The sequence below is a fragment of the Anoplopoma fimbria genome, chromosome 2, assembly GCF_027596085.1.
Source record: "Anoplopoma fimbria isolate UVic2021 breed Golden Eagle Sablefish chromosome 2, Afim_UVic_2022, whole genome shotgun sequence".
Taxonomy (NCBI): Eukaryota; Metazoa; Chordata; class Actinopteri; order Perciformes; family Anoplopomatidae; genus Anoplopoma; species Anoplopoma fimbria.
The window spans coordinates 1,008,002-1,030,501 of NC_072450.1; the positions used below are offsets into that span (position 1 = coordinate 1,008,002).

Genomic DNA, 22,500 nt, shown 5'->3' on the forward strand with positions numbered 1-22,500 from the left:
GCAGCACCGCTAACAGGAGGAGAGCTAGTAACGTTAGCAGCACCGCTAACGGCTAACAGGAGGAGAGCTAGTAACGTTAGCAGCACCGCTAACAGCTAACAGGAGGAGAGCTAGTAACGTTAGCAGCACCGCTAACGACTAACAGGAGGAGAGCTAGTAACGTTAGCAGCACCGCTAACGGCTAACAGGAGGAGAGCTAGTAACGTTAGCAGCACCGCTAACGGCTAACAGGAGGAGAGCTAGTAACGTTAGCAGCACCGCTAACGGTCAATGAACGGAGGTTCCATTCAGTTACATTATGATGCGTTCAGGCTCTGTTCAGGGAAATGAATATTGTCTGAAGGTAAATTATAACGTTATCATGATGTGTTCACATGTAATCTGTAAAATGTAGTGTTGGTGATGAACTAGAATAAATCCAGTAGTTTGAAGATGTTTTCACATTAATATAAAATAGATATTAAAGATGAGTTATGATGTTTAACTTCCTAACACGAGCTCTAAGATTATAACACATCATTAAAACTAATAATGAGTTGATGTCATTTAAATTGTGTGTTTTTATTAAGAAAAAACACTATAAATAAAATATAAATTATAATATAAATTACCATAACATCATTCTTTAGTGTTGATGCGATCTGAACCGTGTGTTTTAAATGCACCCGTAATGAACCCGTCCCTCATGTTTAAGACGTATATTAAAAGAGGAAAGAAGAGTCTAAATCAAATTCTGCTACATTAATTACTTATTTACCAAATTAGCTGATCTACAAATTAAAGAAGTTTAATAACCTGGAAGGGAGGTCTAACAAAAGGTGCAATGTTGCATTTTTGGGTTCACTTTTTTACCCTTTTTTGTTTGTTTGCTTTAGATCTGTGTCTCCAAATTTCCAAACTTTGAGTAAATTCAGCACTAAATTACCAGAATACCAAAAGGTAAAAGTCTTTTGGCCGAAAATATTATATATCTGACAGTCCTGCAGAACGAGTCGTATGTCCGATGGTCTGATCCCCAATGTGAGCTTTCTTCAGTAACAGATAGAACATCTGAATCTAATGTTTGCAGCATGTGTGGTGCTGTGAGAAAGAAACAAAAAGAGAAACTCATCAGACGGCAGAATGTTGTAGAGAGCTGGAGGGAAACAAACAAACAGAGAGAAGATGAGGAAACATCTTGAAAGAAAAGAAGAATAAATGAGAGACGGAGAATAAGAGGCCACAAAGAAGAGTTAGTGAGACAAAAGAGAGCGAGAGAGAGATCTGTGGGGCGAACGGAGTTTAAAATAGCAGGAGGTTAGAAGCTCATCTTCAGAGCTCATTAAAACCTCTGTGTGGTAATTAGCCGTCTGTTAATTAGGACCATGTGGGACGTGGCGGAGAACTCGACGGGGAAATCATCTCTTTATTCTCTCCGGAGGTTTCTCTTTTATTCACTGTTTTTTTTGTCTTTCTTTTACAAAAGAAACGAGCTGACTTTCTCTGTATTTGTGTACCTCGTTTTCATCTCTGCTGTGATTTATTCCGTTTCCATTCGTTCGTCCTCACAGAGATGCTGGAGATTCGCTGCATGTTCCTTTTTTGGTTTTTTTTTTTATCTGAGCTGCGATCGCAAACACTTTGTTGACACAGTTTCATACAGAATAAAGATTTGGCGTATTCTGTGCCACACTTCTTTGGTTATTTTAGGTAGTTTGGTGGATTTTTTTAAGGTAAAGACCCCCCTCCTCCTCTGCTTCTGATTGGCTGAGACTCGATGCTTTCTCCGCAGAATTGAATGTTTTTTTGCTGAAGAAGAAGATCGGTTGAAGGTTGTTCATGATTTGAACTCAGATGTTTTCTTCTATATAATGAAAATCTTTTTTTAAATGTTGCTGCATGTTGCCTGAATGTCATTACAGATCTGTTGGGATTCATATTTCTGTATGGCGTCATATTTAAACGTAATGTTCACCTTAATGTTGATAAGGATATTTAAAAATGGCGCTCCATATCAGATGTTTCTGACTGTCCAGATTTAATTAAATCTTTCTTCCTAAGGATGACGAGGAAAACAGTAGCGTTAATAATAATCCACCAAAAATGGGCTCATTTCTTTACCAGGTGACATTGCTTTACTCTTTTGTGTGTTTGTAACGGTTCAATCACTGGCACTTAGTTTGCCATTGTTCAAAAACAGAGTAGAAAGCCTCAGAGTGTGAGGATGTGGCTATTTCCTGGAAGCAGGAAGTCACAGTGCAGACCTGTCACATGCTGAAGTAGAAGAGTACCAGTAAGAACAATTCATGAATCCATTTCCTGCCGACAATCAACTGGTTTAGAGAAGCCGTTACAGATGACATTAGCTGTTTCTGCAGACATCCGGGGCTACATGTTATACTTTGTCGGTTGCAGATCACGTGGTTCAGATCATCTCAAAGTCTCACCTGGAGACGTGTCAGTACCTGAAGGAGGAGCTGCAGCAGATGAGCTGGCAGAACTTCCTGCAGGACGAGGTGGAGAGCTACCAGAGCAAGGTGTGTTCACTGACTCCATCTGTGTGGGGATTTGTGGCTCTGTTTGAACACTACCTGTGCATGTACCTTCTGTGTTTGTTAACTGTTCATTTTAAACCGACCAACTGTCTATCTTTAATATATCTTCCCTCTCTGCAGCCGCGGGAGGTGATGTGGCAGCTCTGTGCCGTGAAGATCACCGAGGCCATCCAGTACGTGGTGGAGTTCGCCAAACGCATCGACGGCTTCATGGACCTCTGTCAGAACGACCAGATCGTGCTGCTGAAAGCTGGTGAGAGAGACCAGAGTGCTGCTTCATGGTTCTTATTGACTAGAGTACCAAATATAGATTCATCTGCTGCTGAAAATATTAACGTTGTCAGGAGGAACCAATGAGCATGGAGCTGAGAGCCGCAGACAGGAAGTCAGAAAATATTGAGATACGGACTAACACATTGTTGGTTTTGATCTTTTTATGGGATTTATTGACAATAAGAAGAGATATGAATATGGCCTAGTATTTAAGCAAACCTCATATTGATGCACAGAAATGTTTCCTGAGGTTCATTTGTTACCTGTTTTCTTCTGACTTTGTTCCTTTTACAGAAGCAGGTTTTCATTCCTCTTTGTTCTTAGTTGTGGAAGTTTTGCTTTAGTTACTAACAACGTTATCAATCAGATAGTGGATGGATGGTTTTCTCATTAATCATCAGCGTCCATGTTTTCCCTGCAGGCTCTCTGGAGGTCGTGCTGGTCCGGATGTGTCGGCTGTTTGATTCTCAGAACAACACCGTCTACTTCGACGGCAAGTTTGCAGGACCGGAAGTCTTCAGAGCTCTGGGTGAGTTCTTCTCCTTCACGATGCTGAACCACGTCTCCTCCTGGTCCGAGACTCAATACAACAATATGCTCAGTGTGTAGTGGAGCCCCCTGCTGGTCACATGGTGGAAAGACATTTTAGCATTAAACCAAGTGAATGGATCAATAATGGATTACATGGTTTAGGGGGACGTTTTGAAGTTGGGCCTCTGAATATGAACACATTCAGAATATATTTCTACAATGTATACTTTTAGCAGTTCTTAAGTGATACAATGCAACATTTAAATGTCATAACACCTGAATGACAAACGTAGAAATAGGGAACATACTAGAAATATTCCAATTTCACTATTTCCCCCCCACCCTGTTCATAAGTTCCATATTCTCTTCGCTCACAGTTTATCAACCCTTCCACACAGATTTCCACATCAGTTCAAAAAATATATTTGCGTGCAAATTATTCAATTAATGTGTATTCACTCGTCCTTTGCACAAGCATTGACGAAATTCCTTTTTTCTGTAATGCTAATGTTAGCTCGACGGCTAACTTACTGACTACATTTGTTTAGAACACGTTGCATTGTGGTCCTCAGCTGTTTCATTTCCTCAATAGTTGTTGGATGAAACTGAACGTCACTGAAGTATTGAACCATCATTATCATCGCGTGTGTTTCCAGGTTGTGATGACTTGATCTCGTCGGTGTTTGACTTCGCTAAAGGAATGTGTTCGCTGCATCTGTCGGAGGACGAGCTCGCTCTGTTCTCAGCGTTCATTCTTCTGTCTGCAGGTGAGTGTCTTTCCTTCCTTCATCATCGCTCTGCAGGTTAAAGTTCAGCCGCTGAAACAGTCGTTGTGTTTTCGCTGCAGACCGGTCGTGGCTGCAGGAGAAGCTGCAGGTGGAGAAGCTTCAGCAGAAGACTCAGCTGGCTCTGCAACACGTTCTACAGAAGAACCAGAGAGAAGACGGAGCGCTAAACAAGGTAACCACACACACACACACACACACACACACACACACACACACACACACACACACACACACACACACACACAGTACAGGAACCAGAACCTCATCTCAACCTGAAACTGGTTGTATAGAAGTCTATGAGAAAATGACTCTACTTCTCTCTTGATTTATTCCCTCAGTAAACATTGTAAACATGAGTTTATGGTCTCAATCTCTAGTTTCAAGTCTTCTTCAATACAGCATGATGTTCATTTAGTAAATGATGCTCCATTTAGAGTCAAACAGACCATAAAGATTTAATGGCTATACTCCAATAATATCAACAGTTTGAATCTGCTCAAACAGTTTCTGTTCAGTGCAGTTTGAAATGGTCTTAAGACGCCCTCATGTGGTGAAACACTGAACTACAACATCTAGAATTAGAAACATTGATGTTAATCTAAAGGGAATAAATAATACAGTTCACATATATATAACATATTATATTAATAACCTCACTGATGTGTGTTACTTTTCTCCCCTTTTCTCCTCTCCCTTGTTTCCTCACATTGTTTCCCATCTTATCCTTGTCTCCTCTCTCATTTCCTCTCTTCCCCTCTGTCCCCTCCACTCCCTTCCTCCCCTCCCCCATCCCTCTCCTCTACCCTGGTCTCCTCCTCTCCTCCCCTGGTCTCCTCTCCCGTCCTCCCCTCCTCCCCTGGTCTCCTCCTCTCCTCCCCTGGTCTCCTCCTCTCCCTCCCCTCCCCTCTCCTCCCCTCTTGTCTCCCTCCCTCTCCTCCCTCCCCTGGTCTCCTCCTCTCCTCCCCTGGTCTCCTCCCCTCCTCCCTCCCTCCTCCCCTCCCCCCTCCTCTCCCTCCTCTCCTCCCCTTGTCTCCTCCCCTCCTCCCCCCCCTCTCCTCCCCTCCTCCCCCCCTTGGTCTCCTCTCCCCCTCCCCTGGTCTCCTCCCCCTCCTCCCCCCTTGTCTCCTCCCTCCTCTCCTCCCCTCCCCCTCCTCCCCTCCTCTCCTCCCCTCCCCTTGTCTCCTCCCCTGGTCTCCTCCCCCCTGGTCTCCTCTCCCGTCTCCTCCTCCCCCCCCCGTCCCCCCTGGTCTCCTCCCTGTCTCCCCTGGTCTCCTCTCCTCTCTCCTCCCCTCCCTCCCCTCCCCTCTCCTCCCCTGGTCTCCTCCCCTCTCTCCCTCCCCTCCTCCCCCCTGGTCTCCTCCCCCGTCCTCTCCTCTCTCCTCTCCCTCCCCTCCTGGTCTCCTCCCCTCCTTCCCTCCCCTCAGCTCAGATGTAAGGTGTCTGCGTTGCGTTCACTGTGCAGTCGACACACGGAGAAGCTGTCGGCGTTCAGAGCGGTTTACCCCGACACGGTGAGGACGCACTTCCCTCCTCTCTACAAGGAGCTGTTCGGAGCCGACCTGGAGCTCCTGACTCTGCAGGGCGACGACTAGACCTGGACCAGGAGCTCCACGGAGCCCAGCTGAAGGATTAGGACAGACCAGGTCCAGTTTAAAACGGCCATGGAGGTCGGGACGCTGCACTTTTCAGAGACCACAAGAACCGGGAGATTTGAACTCCTCATTTGTATCTTTCTCCACCTCCTCCTCCTCCTCCTCCCTCCTCCTCCTCCTCCTCCTCCTCCTCCTCCTCTCGTGGCTCTGGGTTTGGACACTGTGAGGGATCAGATGCTCTCCCTTCTCCTGCATTAACACACATCTTGGATCTGGATTCACCTCCGACATTTAAAGACATCTTCAGTCGTCAAACTGAAACCTGCTTCTGTTTGTCTTTTAATGTCTCGACATCACAGAAAACACATTTATATGTTGGTGGCTTATCTTCTCTAACCAGAAGCAGTTTCTACTGATAGCAGAGCAGGTTTTATAAAACTGGAGCTAATAAAATAGCTTCCATTAACTCTCCAGCTCTCCTCAGTCTCAAAGGTTCAGATGACTCAGTGTGTGATATTGGTTATGAATGGATGTATCATCAGTATCATCTCCTTTATGGCTGCACTTTTTCATTCATACTGAATCATGTTACTCACATTTTTAGACACATTTTAAGACACATCTTACAAAATTCAGTTTAACAGATTTGCTTTATTTGGAAACTTTCAGTTCTCTTTGGGGGTTTTGTGGGTGTTGCTAGTGTTTGTGAGGCTGGATAGAGCCACTGCATCAAAGAAGGGGGTTAAAAATATGTCCAACAGTCTGTGAAGATTCTTTAGACCTCCAGGTCAGAGGACATCCAGAAGACTGGAGCTACAGCACTTAGTTTAGTTCATTAGTTTAACTTTGCAATGCAAAACATTAAAACACAACACATGAAGGTGTTCGCTACAAAGCTCATTTCCATCGGTGGTCCCTGGGCAGGAAGATTAAAAAAGAAAACTAAAACTAGAGAGAAACGTTTGAATGTTCCCAAATACAAACAGGAACCAGAAAGGGTTGGGGGAGTCCATCACTAGATGTATTTTTAGGCGGATATTTTGTCCTTTTATTTTGGTAGTTTAATTGTCTGCCTCCTTCAGAGTTCAGATTCGTAAATATTAAATTCAATGTGTACACAAATGTGAACTGGCATTTTGATTTATGCCGCATTATGCACCTTCTTGTTGCACTGATTTCCAATGAATCTTTAACGAAACAGGGACGTCTTTAGTTGTTTCTGTCCGATCGCTCAATTAACCCTTTGTTAAATGTGAGAGCAGACTGTCCAGTCCCAGCGTAGACGTATCATCAGCGTAGACGTATCATCAGCGTAGACGTATCATCAGCGTAGACGTATCATCAGCGTAGACGCTCACCACTGGTTCAGGCTGGTTGGGAGGGTTTGGAGCTCGTCGTGGTTAAACGTTGTGTGACAGTGATACTCGTTACCGGGTATAAAGATAACGCTTCTAAAACGTTAGTGGAGCTTTTTTGCAGAGAACATTAGCACAGCATTACCTAGCGTTAGCACTTCTATGCTAGGCTACTCTTTTAAATTTGAGCTTCTATCTTCATCTTTTCAACCTGGTTCCATCCTGATGTATCCTTCAAACACATATTGTAGACTCTTCTTTCTGCTGCTCTATGAAATCATTTGTTTGTTTTTCAAAAATGAGACAATATGTTTTCAGGGAGTGCAGTTAGTGACAGTGTGGGCTCCATGCTAATCTAGCTCACAGCGGACATCTCAAGAAAAGAAACAATGCCACCTGACAACTTCTTTTAAAAACGTGTGGACGGTAACATTTATTGTCCAGGATGTCTCTGTTTTCTCTACGTGTCTCTTGATGCACCACTCAGGTTAATTAAGATCGTGAATAATTAAACTAAACACTAAACGACATATTTACTTCTCTTCTCAGGCAGTTTTTACTTGATTATTAATTAGCAGAAATATAAAGGATTCACTATGATCTCACCTGGTTTAGAAATGGACCCCATGTTTGTGGTTATTTAATTATTTGTTGATAATATTCATTTGATTTTCTTGTTATTGACCACTGGAGCAAAGATGAACTAATCCTAAACAACTTCTGATCCTCATGGGCAAAAAATAATAAGTCAATAAGCAAAAAACCCACAACTGACGGATAAAAGGAGACAGACACACCTGATATGTACCTGAACGTGACATTTACTGTTTGATAAAACATGCAGAAATGACTCAATATGATTGAATACTGATTAAATGGCTCTGTGAGGAGTCTTCTCCACAGCAGAGACCGCTGAGGCTCATGGGTACTGTAGTATTTAGAGCTGTGTGTTCAGAGACACACTGATTGGAACCTGCAGACAGCAGCATCAGAGCAGAGCAGCTCATTCACTCCAATGTAGCAGTTAGCATGTAGCACCCTCTGGAGGCCTCACAGGAAAGTGCAGCTGATCCTTTTTCTTTATCAGTTCGTCTGCAGCAGTTCCACCTGGTGTTTGATGGCATTCAAGCAGATCTGAATCCAGTTTACCAAGTAAACATGGTTAAGAAAAAAACTGAACTCAAACGGAGAGTTTCATTTTGTTGGCTGACAGGGTAAAAAACGTTTTGAGTGTAATCAATGTTGATGAACCTGCTGGTACAACTTGAAACAATGATGAGGAGGAGATGATATGACTGTTAAAGTATGCATCTGGTATTCAACCTGTATTTTTCTTATTGCAAACCGGTCATGTGCAAAGTCAAACCAACAAGATGTTTATCTTTAAAAACAGCTCACAGATAATTGTCATAATTAGCTCCTTCAGTTTTTGGCCAAAAACATGTTTTGAGGAAGTGAACTTGACCTTTGACACCAAATTCAGTTCATCCTTGAGTACAGGTCTAGGTTTCCAGGTGTTCCTGAGATATCACGTTAAAGAGAACGAACGCAGATGTATGAACTGAAAAAAACATCTGCTGACAGCATTGAGATATATAAATATATGCTCAGTATTTTCTGCAGTTTTCATCAAACAAGCTACACAAACTTGTTTCAGTGCCAAATTAAAAGTTGTTGAAATTAGACTTATTGCTTGAAGAATTCTAACTCTTTGGGTAGCCGTGTTTACATTTTACTGATTTATTTTGGATTCAACCAGCTTCATGAAAGCAATATTGCAAAAATACCACAGTATTAAGAGCAATATAGACACTGCTTACTGAAAAAAAGAAACTATGCAGAGTCAAGTACAGAGAAGTAGTGGAAATATTACTGTGTTGCACTAGAGTGAGTCTACTGCCTACCTATGTGTGTGTGTGTGTGTGTGTGTGTGTGTGTGTGTGTGTGTGTGTGTGTGTGTGTGTGTGTGTGTGTGTGTGTGTGTGTGTGTGTGTGCAAAGTTTGTTATCTAAGGTAAATATTCAAAGTTTGGACTACACACTGCTGTGAGGAGTGACATTTCTTTCCCATCATTTCCGCCTCACCACAACATCGGCCTCCAGGTTTCAGCTCCAATAAAATCTCTGTAATGAACTTTAGCCATAACTGAATGTAAAGCAATAATTTAAATGTATTTCTACCTTTGTTTGTTGTGTACAGTTTGAAAATACGGCATGTCAATGCAAGATTTTCTTTTGAATCTTTGCGTGTCATTGGCTTAACATTTTGTCTCGACCCGTAACATGAACACGTACGCTGATGACACGCTTTTCTCCCTCCACGCCTCCTTATTGGTTCGGCCCTCGTTTGTTAAGTAACTTAATTGATAAGTGTGTACAGGCCACAGGGAAATACTGCTATAACTGCTTAATGAGCATCAAACTTTCTATCTGTTGATTGATATGCATCTTAATGTATCTGGTTTGATATGCACTGCTCTCCTTTAGGTTTAGTTTAGTTACACAGAGAGCAATTTGTGTTTTTAACATGCGTGATATGCTAAATTATGTTTTGTTAGCGGGGTTGTGATTTTACCAGCTATGCCCCATTGTATGTTTCTCCACAGGGTAATGCATTCAAAGGAAAATTATGTTTTCATTAACAACACTGTTTTCTAAAGTTGTACCAAAAACTACCTTGTACACTGATGTCAGGTGACAACATTGGCAGGGTTTCCGCCAGTATTTTGCATCCGGGAATAATGTATTTTTATGTTTTTTAAACTAAAATCTGTTCACGTTAGCTGGACTGACCCATTAGCCGGAGACTTATTTTGGTGGAAGTTGGACGTTGCCAAAACGTACTTATTGGATATTGTTTTGCAGTGTTGCTTGAACCACTGTGTTAAATTCAGCTTTCCTTCCTGACTGCATGCTGTCATGTGAATTAATTAAAATGGGACAAAGACTCAGCAACATGCTAACAAAGTTAAGCTAACAGTAGCTAGCATGTTGGTTCATCTCACCAGTCTACCTGGCCGCCTTCTGGGTTGTATAAAAACATAATTTTCCTTTAAATTGTCAAATAATGTTATTATGATAATGAAATATCATAGCACATGATGTTATTTCCCAGCCTGCACCTGTATCAGAGTGTCGAGCTCGGGACGGTCAATTTCTTTGTTTTAAACTGACTTCTTTTGTTTTGATACAAAGCAGAGCTGCTGTATCTGAAATGTATTTAAAAAAATGAAAAATAAAACAGAGAGAAAGAAAAACATTTGTTTGTTTTGGCTTCTTTTAAATCCCATGTACCGCTCTACAACAGAGCAACAGTAAATGTTATTGGCCACCTTTCAAACTGAATGAAAGTGTTTCTGTGTTTGAACAACAAGTTTGCAGAGATGCAATAAACCACTTCTCTCCATTGTTTTAGGTGAAAAAACTTTGCTGGGATCATCTTTCTAAGTTATTAAAGTTATCTGTGAAAACAAGAGAAAGAAAAGTTTTGCCAGGTGACTTTTGTTTTTGTTTTTGTAATATTAATTTCAGCCACAAGGGGTTTGTTTTGTTTTGTTTCAAAGATTATTTTTTTTCTGGCAAATTCCAATCCAAACAGTTTAGATCAAACTTAATGAATGGATCAACAGCTTCTTTGTTTATACTGTCCTCTAAGGGCTTCTGAAGAAGAAGAAGAAGAAGAAGAAGAAGAAGAAGAAGAAGAAGAAGAAGAAGAAGAAGATGATGAAGAAGATGAAGAAGAAGAAGATGATGAAGAAGAAGAAGAAGAAGAAGAAGAAGAAGAAGAAGAAGAAGAAGAAGAAGAAGAGCTGAAACTAGAGGATTATCTGTCTGCATCTGTTTTCTCTCCACCAGATGGCAGTAGACTACAGGTGCATCTATTATAACCTGCAGTAAAAGAGGAGATTGTTTAACAGCAGATTAAACCAATTTCCTCCAAAACACCAACTGCTGCGCTCCGCCCCCCCACTGTGTGTCAGGATGAGATCACTTCATGGTTGGTGGACTTTGTGTCTATGTTTAGGCTTAATATCAAGTTGTGCATTTTTACTGCCGCATGAAGAAAAAGCTGACGGGAAATGTATTCTCAGTGACAGCTGATGGATTCGCTCTACTTCTCTTTCAAACAACGATGTTTTTCTTCTGCTTCATTGCTTCATACTTTGACCTTTTTGTCTGGTTGTTTCGTGTTTCTCAGCTGCTCTACATCGTCTGAAGCAGCCTTTACTACTTCCTGTCTGACTGTTTTTAGAGGTGACAAAACATCTCACCTTGAAATGTTTATTCATTTTTCTTTTATCCACTTTTTTCCCCCTCAATGTCTCATCATTTTCAGCTGTAACTTTCAACCATTTCCAAGTGTTTGTATTTTGGTGTGGTTTCCGAGGCAGACATGTCTCCAGGGCCACACAGTAATTACTAATCATGGATGCGGCATTCTCTGTATTTCTGGGGGATTATTCATTAACATTTAAGTTTTAAGATGAAAAATAAATAAATAAAAAAGTAAATGATTGAGTGTTTCTCCATCAGGGTTTTGTTCCTGGCAGGAGAAAATAAAAAGCTTTATTTAAAATGCTCCCGGAGGTTTCCTAAAATGATCTGAAGTAATATTCTACTGATTATAAAGAGAAACAGAGTCCCAGGACAGTTTAGATTTGTTCCATAGTCGACAGTTTATAAGATGTTGTTGAGTTTCTAATATTCTAAAATGCTGATATGACAGTAATAGTTTGACATTTTGGAAATAAAAGTTGCTTATTTGCCTCCTTTATGAGTTGAATGAGGAGATTAATATCATCCTGTCTGTATTTTAATAATGAAGAGCTAGATGGAGTGATTAGCTTAGCTTAGCATAAAGAGTGTAAGCATATGGAAACAGCTAGCCTGGCAAAGAAAGCCCCAGTCAACACCTCTAAAGCTCACTGATTAATGTGTTGAATCATGTTGCTTTAATCTGAACACAAACATAAAATTAAAAACATGTTGTAGTTTGTAATTTGTGAGGAACATTTAGTCCTTTTTAACTTTGGACGGAGACATCAATGTCCCTCTGCTTCATACTTACTGTACGGACATGAAATTGATATCAATTTTGTCATCCTAATATCAGCAAGAAAGCAAATACGTGAATTTCCTCAAATGTGGAACTACTTCTTTCAATAAAAGTAGAAAATATAACTCTGCACAGGCGGTAAATCAGCTATAAAGCCATTTGTCGCTCTTTAATTGTATGCATTTTAGACTTTTGTTATACATGTTAATACATTTTTCCCTTTATACCTTTGAATTAAAGTGTTTTTGTACCAAATGTACAGACTCTAGCTGTAGCTAGCTAGCATGCTACAGATCAACCATGTTGCGTATGAGCGGTGTGATTATCAGCAGCTCTTCTGGTCTGAGTGGCTGTGAGAGGAGAGCAGTCACACAGTGGAGCAGCTGTGTTTCTCCATGTTGTTGTGGATATCTTTCAGTTAATGTGAACACTGGATACACACATACATATGATTGAGATAGAAACTAAAGGATGAGAGATGAAGTACTACACGAGTGGAAACAGACACAATTTTCCATCAACTGATTTTTAAAATTGGACTCAGAGATGTTCCTCTGTCTGTGTGGCTTATTTGAATCTGATGGTGTTGATTGTTGTTTGTCTGCTCACAGAAATGATTCGTTTCTGACGCCAAATTACTTTTCTGAAATATGTGGAATAATGTGGTTTCTATTTTTCTCTTTCAGTTCTATATAAAAATGTGAATTAATCTCCCAGAGGAGCGCTTACAAACAGATCGAAGCGCACAAACTGGTACAAGAACAAAGAATGAGGAAAGGTGAGCTTGTGTGTGCGGGGGGGTAGAGCGGGGGAGTCAGTTTTATTTAGTTATCCACCTGTAATGAGAATCCCTTTGGTAAATGAAGCCGTCACTAATGAACGAGCGTCAGAGGCTGAAAGGAGGCTTTAATGAAACAGGAAGATTTAAAGAGGTTATTGCAACATGTTCAATGCACTGCTCATTGCATCCTCATTTCAACCTGTTTACACACACACACACACACACACACACACACACACACACACACACACACACACACACACACACACTAACACACACACACACACACACACACACACACACACACACACACACACTAACACACACACACACACACACATACACACACACACACACACAGATACACACACTAACACACACACACACACACACACACACACACACACACACACACACACACACACGGAGCATATTAGAAAATAAACACCTTATAGATGAGATCACACTGCTGTTTTACCACATGAGAATATCCTCGTCAAACTGTGAAAATGTGCTAAAATGACATGTTTCATTCACGACGTCAACAAGTTTATTTTCGGAGCTCTGAGGGAGTTTTCACTAATGTCACTACGAGACAACCAACATGTCTCAGGGGAAGGTTCACGGACATTCATTCTAGACCAGTTTAAGAGGCGCTAAAGATCTTTGTGTCTCTGCATGTGTTTTATTTCTCTACATGGAGAAATCTGTGTTTAACTGTTAGCAGTGCTCAGTTTCTAATGAGAGGAAAATATCAGACTATGCTAAGCTAACTCACGTTATAACTCATGTAGTCAAACGTTATTAGCATAAAAGTTTATCAGTTTGAAGTTTGTTGTGGTATTTTTGTGAAATGTCATTTAAAATATTCCAGATTTACTAAGTTTCATATCAAATGTGTCAACCATATTCAATATCCACTCATTTACTCAATTGGCTCCGTATTAGCATGCTAACGTAAGCTTTGTCCGATAGCTACACAAAAGTTAAACTGGCAGTAAGTGGTTGTAAATATTTACAAAACAACTCATCTTTTTGTAGCAACTTGGCAAATTAATTTAGAAATGTTGTCGTGGAATTGCTCCATTGATTATATAACTAGATTTAGAAAAATGGATCTTGTTGTTGCGTTCCAACACTCAGAATCCGAAATGGTTTATCGCCAAGTACGTTAAACATTCAAGGAACTCGACTTGGTGATTGGTGCGTGACAATACAGTGCAAAAGTAAAAGACAGCATTTAAAGAAAAAGAAATATGGAAATTGACAACAAAATATGGTGAACAAATAAACAAATAAAGAGTACGTTGAGACAGGTGTGATATGAATGTGTGTCTCTCCTGTCTTCACACACAACGTTGAGTTAAGCTGACTCTTGTATTTGCTGTAAGACAAACCATTAAACCCTGAGAGACACCAGTATGAGAACCAACAGGACAAACCATTAAACCTTAAGAGACACCAGTATGAGAACCAACAGGACAAACCATTAAACCCTGAGAGACACCAGTATGAGAACCAACAGGACAAACCATTAAACCCTGAGAGACACCAGTATGAGAACCAACAGGACAAACCATTAAACCCTGAGAACAAACAGGACAAACCATTAAACCCTGAGAGACACCAGTATGAGAACCAACAGGACAAACCATTAAACCCTGAGAGACACCAGTATGAGAACCAACAGGACAAACCATTAAACCCTGAGAGACACCAGTATGAGAACAAACAGGACAAACCATTAAACCCTGAGAGACACCAGTATGAGAACCAACAGGACAAACCATTAAACCCTGAGAGACACCAGTATGAGAACCAACAGGACAAACCATTAAACCTTAAGAGACACCAGTATGAGAACCAACAGGACAAACCATTAAACCCTGAGAGACACCAGTATGAGAACCAACAGGACAAACCATTAAACCTTAAGAGACACCAACAGTATGATTAAACCAACAGAGAACCAACAGGACCATTAAACCCTGAGAGACACCAGTATGAGAACCAACAGGACTAAACACTTCCTCCGTCTTTGAACCAGGAGAACCAACAGGACAAACCATTAAACACACCAGTATGAGAACCTCAGGACAAATGCACACTCCTCTTCTTTTGAACCTCCACAAAGGTCTCTCATGCACCTCCTCTTCTTCCTCCCTTCATGTGGCCCTGAGGCTCTAATTAGGGGGGAAACGCAGGAGGACGTCCCTGACGAGGGACTGGTGGGGGCGGGGGGTGGAGGGAAGTCACTGGGGAGGCGTGTTCTGGTAATGGGATGGATCAGACTTGGCAGCCAGCAGAGCCAGGAGGCCCCGATCTGTGAGCTCCAATCACACTAAACCAAACAAAAGACCCGGACCCAAATAGCCTCAGAGTGTATTCTTAAGAGCCCGGGGATGATCCGCATTCCCAGGAGCGTCGGTTTGATAAAGCCTCAGAAAAGCATATGTGAAGTAGGATGATTTGACGGTGGAACAGAGTGAGCAGACTGTAGCGTTAGTTACAGAAAAGCTTTCTGCGAGGCAGAGCTGCAGAAATAATCTGAGTGAATAATCAGAGGAGGAGCTCCAGAGAGATGGTCCTGTCTGGATGGAAGCCGGAGACTCACACGAGACTCTGCCCGACGGCCTGCAGTGACCTCATCGGGAGGGTTCTGCAAATTGAGGGCAACAATCCCCAAACCGAGATGTGAACAGATGTTGGGATATTTCAGTTGCAACCATAGCCTGGACATGAGAAGTGGACAAAGCCATCGTGACGTCACTCACTGGTTTGTTGTCTGATGTTATGAAGGTCCGTTCTATTCTGACCCCTGTAGACTGACGGCCCTCTCTAGAGGACTGGTACCTGTGAAGCTAAACTCTCTTCCTGCTCTATTCCCTCCTGTAGCCTGAACCGACCCTCAGACCGTTTGTACCTGGAAAGCTTTCCTCTGTTAGCTTCTCGTGGTTCAACAGCAGAGCGGCCTGATATCAGGACTCAGAGCTGCAGGTCCGGCTGCTGTTTCACCTCTAAGGGATCACATTTAACAGCTTTCAGCCCTCCACCCTCCACCCTCCGTCCTCTGTTCTCCACCCGTCTCATCTGCTGGATGAGGCCTCCTCTCCTGTCGGTGTCAGAGCTCCTCAGAGGTTCATCACAGCGGAGCGTCTGATGGAATCACATCAGGGCTTCTGTCCAATGACACGCCTGGATTATCCCTCTGACGCTGACGACTCACATCGTCTCACAAGAGGCTCCGACATCTTTTATCTTTCCAGGACCTCATATGATCTAACATTTCAGTCTGCTTTCTATGAACTGGAATCAGAAAAATGATTGTTGAAATGAAAACGACAACGTGCTGTTTTTTGTGTTTGGTTTTAAATATTAAGATGATTGTTTATGTTATTAATGTCATTATTTTATGATTTAAGTTATTAGAAGTACTCAGACCTTATACATGTTAGCTTCTGCCTACTACTTTTGAATTAACTTCGTTTATTTATAAATTTCTGTATTTGTTTTGCTTTTCATTTCATTGGTCATTTTTGTTTTGTTTTCTTATTATTTGATGCATGTTCAAACTAAATCAAATCTAAACAGACCCAATACATTTATCATATCTAGCTGCAGTCACATATTTCATGTCTTTTAGTGATCGATGTGCTATTTCACGATATCTGAGATGAAATTGATTGATGTCTAAACTGACCAACAAGCTGAAGGAAACAATCAGACATCTGGAAAATGTTCATCTCTGTGTGTGTTTGTTCAAAGTCCTGTTCCAGGTTTTGTTTAGCCTAGCTTAGCACAAAGACTGGAAGCATATACAAACTGCTAGCTTAGCCTGAGCTCAAGTTAGCATCAGTTCAGTTGAACTACAGGATATAAATCCTCTAAATGACACGATAGAGCGTTTAATAACCCTCCAAAACAAGAGCTGAAGGCTCTTTATGATCCCTCTGTTTCTACAGACGCTAGAAAAATAAGAGTTTCTACAGATTTGACGACACTGTGCTGAAGGTTTGATGTGGCATAAAACTGACGTGGTTCGGGTTACAGAAAGGTTGTGGTTTGGTTAAAATAAGTACTTCTTCAAAACGACAGTGGCCATGGTACAAAGAAACCAAACAGCAGTCTGTGTTAAAGTCTGACCGAACGCTCTTCTTCTTTTTCTTCTTCAACTTTTGATCCTGAAGTTTCTCAGTCACAGACACATTCAGAGTAAAGTGTTCTACATCAGATAAACGTTAAAAAACAAGTTGGATAAAGAGGTGTTCACCAGAAATCCTAAAGTGTCATCAGATTCTCTTAAACCACAAAAACTGTATTAGTGTTAAAAATACACCAAAATTACAATTCTCCCACATCGAGACCCCCGAGCAGACCGACGTTAAGAAGTGTGAAACGTATTTTCTGTTCATGATGAAGCTGTCCTCTCGCCTACTGAGGCGGCCATTAACGGGAAACACAATACGTTCTGTTCAAATGAAGATTTGTTTCCCAAATCTCCCCTGAGAGTTTACATTTGTTCCTTTTTATTTCAGTGAATCTACTCCACACACACACACACACACACACACACACACACACACACACACACACACACACACACACACACTTTTATCTGTAATTCAGACACAACTTCCTGTTTCTCATCTCTTCCTCTAACCGGAGACCTTTAACCCCTTCTTCTCTCCCACCAGCTCACATCTCCTCCACCACCATCACCCCTGCAGCTCTGCTTCACCTCCTCCACCAGACATCCTCCTGCATCCCTCTCTCTGTGTTTCTATCTAAATAACCCCCCACGTTCCCTCCATTTACTTCCCAGGTTCCCCGTCTCTCTGCTGTGTTCTCTGAACCTCTCCTGTTGTGCTGAGAGAGTCCGGCTTCCTTTCATTCTTTGTTACATTCAGAAACACCTCATGTTATCTGCGTGTGGAGGTGGAGATCTAACAGCGCTGTAACTGCCATGTTCTCACATCCGTCCTCCTCCACTCCACTTTACATCCCTCTGTTTCCTCCTTCCTTCTTCTGCTTCAGACTCCCTGCAACTTTACTTATTTTGAACAAATATTCACAGTTTTGTCATCTCTCAGTCTTTCTGCTGTCTCTGGTTTCCTGAGCACAGATTCAGTGTTTTCTAAAGAGGTAAGCTACTAGAAACTGCGTGTAGGAGCTATTTATTGGATGTTAGTATTTAGTTATTTTATGCATAAGTAATATTCTTTAATTATTCTAGATATTTGCTACTTTAGGTTAGATTTTTTTGATATATTAAGATAGTTTTTCTATTGATAGTCATTCGTTTAGTATATTAATATTTTTGTAAACTTAGTTTTTTGGTTTGGTCTTTTCAACACTGTGGGTAACGGACCAGCATGCACCGGGGTGGGCCTATGGCTTTTTACCAGCGTAGGATTTAGATGAGAGGCAATGTGATGATGATGAAGATGATGATGAGCAGTAGTTTGTAGTTTGACAACTGAAAGAAGGAGAAACATTCCTTTCTTTTTTAAATGTAAATACATTCATTAAGAATCCAGTCCTCTTGACCTTCATGTCTATTTCATTTTTCATAAACAGCACTTTAATGAGGTTTTGATACGATGTACTGGAGATGTTTCAGCACCAGATCCTCTTCATCCTGCTCTTACTTCAGCTCTGCTGTCCTTTACAATAGATGAATGTGATGTTGTGTGTTTGTGTGTGTGTATAAGTGTCCGGCTGGTTGTGTGTCAGTGTGTTAGTATGCACACAGGTGTCTCCTCCTGCAGCCGGTGGACGAGCTGAATACAGATATTTATTAATTAAGGGGCTAATTTAGCGCTCCATTGATTCCAGCTCCCACGTAGCTCCTCTCCTCCTCAGCGGATCAATGAGAGCAAACAGACAAACCCCTGAAGGACGGACGGCCTCCATAACACTCCTGATACCCCGGGGGGGGAAACACTCCCAGTTAGTGGAGTATTGACCAGAGTTTTACTTTTCCTAAAGTGGATCTGAAAACATTCTTTACAGAGTATAACTTGGATTTGTGATGAACACCTCATTCTTAACATTCTATATGCTTTGAATATTTTGACTAGTATTTTTCCACATACTATATTTTGACATATTTCTAAGACTGACAATATAATTACCTTTTCATTGTAACATACTATATTGTGATATGTTTGTGAGTCTGCATTGCTGTGGAGACTTGCAGGTATTCTTGGAGCCACCATCTCCTAGGACCCAAAGTGGACCTCCAACTCCTAAATAATAATCAAAAGGACAAGAAGAGGATGTATTTATTTCCACAGATGATGAAGTTCAAGCTGCTGGTCCAGTTCTACTCAGCAATAATCCAGAATGTCTCTGGACCCACATCACTGTGTGGTTTAGATCACTGTTGTCTTTGTTTTTGAGCTTTACAGAGTTCCTTTTCCATGTGTGTGTCTATATGTCTGTCCAACAAAGCTGATTCTGAAATATTTCATGAAATTCTTTACTATGACTTTTTATGACTTTTCTACGACATACTATAATATATATATTTGTTTTGATTTTGTCATAACATTCTATGCTATGCCTTTTTTAAGACATATTATACTATTACTTTTAATGACACACTATACTATGAATTATTTCATGACATAATACACAATTACTTTTTTATGTATTATTTATGATATACTATGACTTTTTTTTATTACTTTTTCATTACATAATACACAACAACGTTTTATGACTCATTGATGACAAACTGTCATCGTGTTTTATGACTTTTTATTACTTTCTATTTATTCCCATTCCATGTATGTGTCTATATATAGACGACTATTTACTATACATACTATATAAACTTTCTTCTGAATTACTATACTATGACTTTTAACAACTTTTTATTACATACTATACTTTGTTTTTTGCTGACTTTTAATGAAATAGTAAAAAATATTTTTACATATTTTACATATACAACCAATCGTCCTTTAATGACTTATTTCTGAGGATCCCTGACCAGCAGTGGGTCGGATGTAAGAACAAAGTTACTCTCTTTGTATTTCCCCGATGAGGACGGACAGTGAGAATCCTCTGCTGTACTCACTTCCCCTTCATGTCTCTTATCTTGTATATTTCCAGATCACAATAAAAACTGCATTATTCTCAGAGAAACCTGACGAGCTTATCAACACTTTCACTCTCCTAATGTGTTTATCCGGCTCCTGGAGTTCAGAGCTGCTTTGTGCTGCTCAGATTGATCTCAAATGAAGGTTCTTATCTCGCTGCTCACACAACGCTGCAGATAGAGTAAAAAATGTTAGATATTATAGCTGTCAAGGTTATCTCGCTGTAAACACAATGCGCTCTCCTGCAGCATGAGTAAATACATGGAATCCACACACACACACACACACACACACACACACACACACACACACACACACACACACACACACACACACACACACACACACACAGTACAAAGTAAGGTGAAGGTGGTTCTACCTCTCTGTTCAGACTGAAGGAACACTGATCACCTTTCCCATCATCACTCTGAACATTGTGACAGTCCAACACTAATGTACTTTATGTTTACATTGCTTTCCCTCAATAATAACTTTTATCAGTTAACGTGTTTCCATGACTACAACTGTCATTTGTTTTATCTACCGCCGCAGCCCAGTCTCCTGAAAATGACGTTCCTGTTCTACAAAAGTGCATCAGAACTACCATCCAAGCAAACAAAAATTTTTTGTGGTGGATTACTTTTGTTTTGTTGTTGGTTTTTTTTGTAATTTGAAGGCAAATTATGATGCCTTTGTCGAAACCAAACTAAGTAATTTTGGAGCATTTCTTTCTGTTTTGTTTCAATTTGCAAACGTTAAACACCATGAAATAATCTACTGAGAGAAACAACATGTTGATTGATAGAAATGTTGAGGAAAAAATAGATTCAGGTAAATTAGACTTATGTGTTGTGTGAAAAATAACTTCACAAAACTCCAGAGCCTGTAGAGCACCTGCACCGTCTCCTCAGTGAGGAAGGGGAGAATCCTCCTGATGTTGTAGAGGAGGAATCTGCAGGAGCGTGTGACCGATGCAATGTTTGCTGAGAACGACAGTTGGTCGTCCAGGGTCACACCCAGATTCCTCACAGTCCAAGTTGGCGTCACCACGGCATCATCAATGGTGATGGACAGGTCTCGGTGCGGGCAACCCTTCCCCGGGAGGAACAGTAGCTCGGTTTTGTCCAGGTTGAGCTTCAGGTGGTGTGTCGCCATCTACCTGGAGATGTCAGCCAAGCACGCAGCAATGCATGCCTCCACTTGGGTGTCACCGGGAGGAAATGACAAGACCAGCTGGGTGTCATCGGCATAACAATGGTAGGAGAAGTCATGCGAGCGAATAACAGAACCCAGAGATGTTGTGTAGAGCGAGAAGAGAAGGGGGCCCAGGACTGAACCTTGTGGAACCCCCGTAGTCAGCGTGCGTGGTTCTGACACGGCCCCCTCCATGTCACCTGGTAGGATCGGCCTGTCAGGTAGGATGCAAACAGGGAGAGTGCAGAGCCTGAGACGCCCATCCCCTCGAGGGTGGAGAGGAGGATCTGGTGGTTCACCGTGTCAAACGCCGCTGACAGGTCCAGGAGAATCAGGACAGAGGAGAGAGAGTTCGCTCTGCAGCGTGAAGCGACTCTGTCACCGCAAGGAGGGCCGTCTCTGACGAGTGACCCACCTTGAACCCGGACTGGTGGGGGTCCAAGAGGTTGTTCTGGTGGAGGTAGGAAGACAGTTGTTTAGAGACAGCGCGTTCAAGTGTTTTGGATAGAAAGGGTAGAAGAGAAACCGGTCTGAAGTTCTTGACATCAGAGGGGTCAAGTGATGGTTTTTTCAGAAGGGGGTGACTCTGGCAGTCTTGAAAGCCGAGGGAAAGCATCCCGAGACGAGAGATGTGTTGATGAGGTGGGTGAGGAAAGGAAGGAGTTCAGTGGCAATAGACTGAAGAAGAGGGGAGGGGATCGGGTCAAGGGAGCACGTGGTGGGGCTGTTAGATGTAACAAGGTCGAGGACCTCGTTAGGGGAGAGGGGAGCAAAATAGGGTAAGATGGGGTGTGGAGAGGGAAGGGGGAGCTGAGGGGGAAGAGCTGGAGAGGGTAGAGAGGGAGAGGGTAGAGAGGGGGGGGGCTGAGAGAAGGAGGATCTGATATCGTTTACCTTCTTGTCAAAGAAGTTGGCGAAATCATCAGGGAGAAGGGAGGAAGTAGGAGGAGGGGGTGGGGGTTGGAGGAGTGAAGAGAAAGTTTCAAAGAGATTTTTAGGATTGGAAGCAGAGGTTAGGATTTTAGAGCGGAAGAAAGCCGCTTTAGCAGTAGCTAGAGAGGAGGAAAAAGTGGAAAGGAGAGATTGGAAGTTAAGAAGGTCCTCCGGGAGTTTGCCTGTTCTCCATTTATGCTCAGCCGCTCTTAGGCTCCGTCTATCAGTACGCACTGAGTCCCACAGCCATGGGGCAGGAGGAGTTGGCCGTGCAGGCCTGGAGGTGAAGGGACAGAGGTTGTCCAAAGAGGAGGAAAGGGTGGAGAGGAGAAGATCAGTAGCAGTATCGGGGGATAGG

The 22,500-nt window shown here is 41.8% G+C and overlaps 1 protein-coding gene across 1 annotated transcript in view; it reads left to right on the forward strand.

Annotated features, from left to right (window-relative positions):
* Positions 1 to 5,857, forward strand: part of LOC129101344 (nuclear receptor ROR-alpha A-like) — an 18,882-nt gene extending 13,025 nt beyond the window's left edge. The window contains exons 6-11 of the mRNA XM_054611126.1: positions 2,395 to 2,516; positions 2,655 to 2,787; positions 3,229 to 3,336; positions 3,995 to 4,105; positions 4,186 to 4,298; positions 5,551 to 5,857. Of these exons, the coding sequence (XP_054467101.1) occupies positions 2,395 to 2,516; positions 2,655 to 2,787; positions 3,229 to 3,336; positions 3,995 to 4,105; positions 4,186 to 4,298; positions 5,551 to 5,718 (755 nt within the window). The 3' untranslated portion in view covers positions 5,719 to 5,857. The remainder of the gene's footprint in view (positions 1 to 2,394; positions 2,517 to 2,654; positions 2,788 to 3,228; positions 3,337 to 3,994; positions 4,106 to 4,185; positions 4,299 to 5,550) is intronic.
* Positions 5,858 to 22,500: the final 16,643 nt, after the last annotated feature.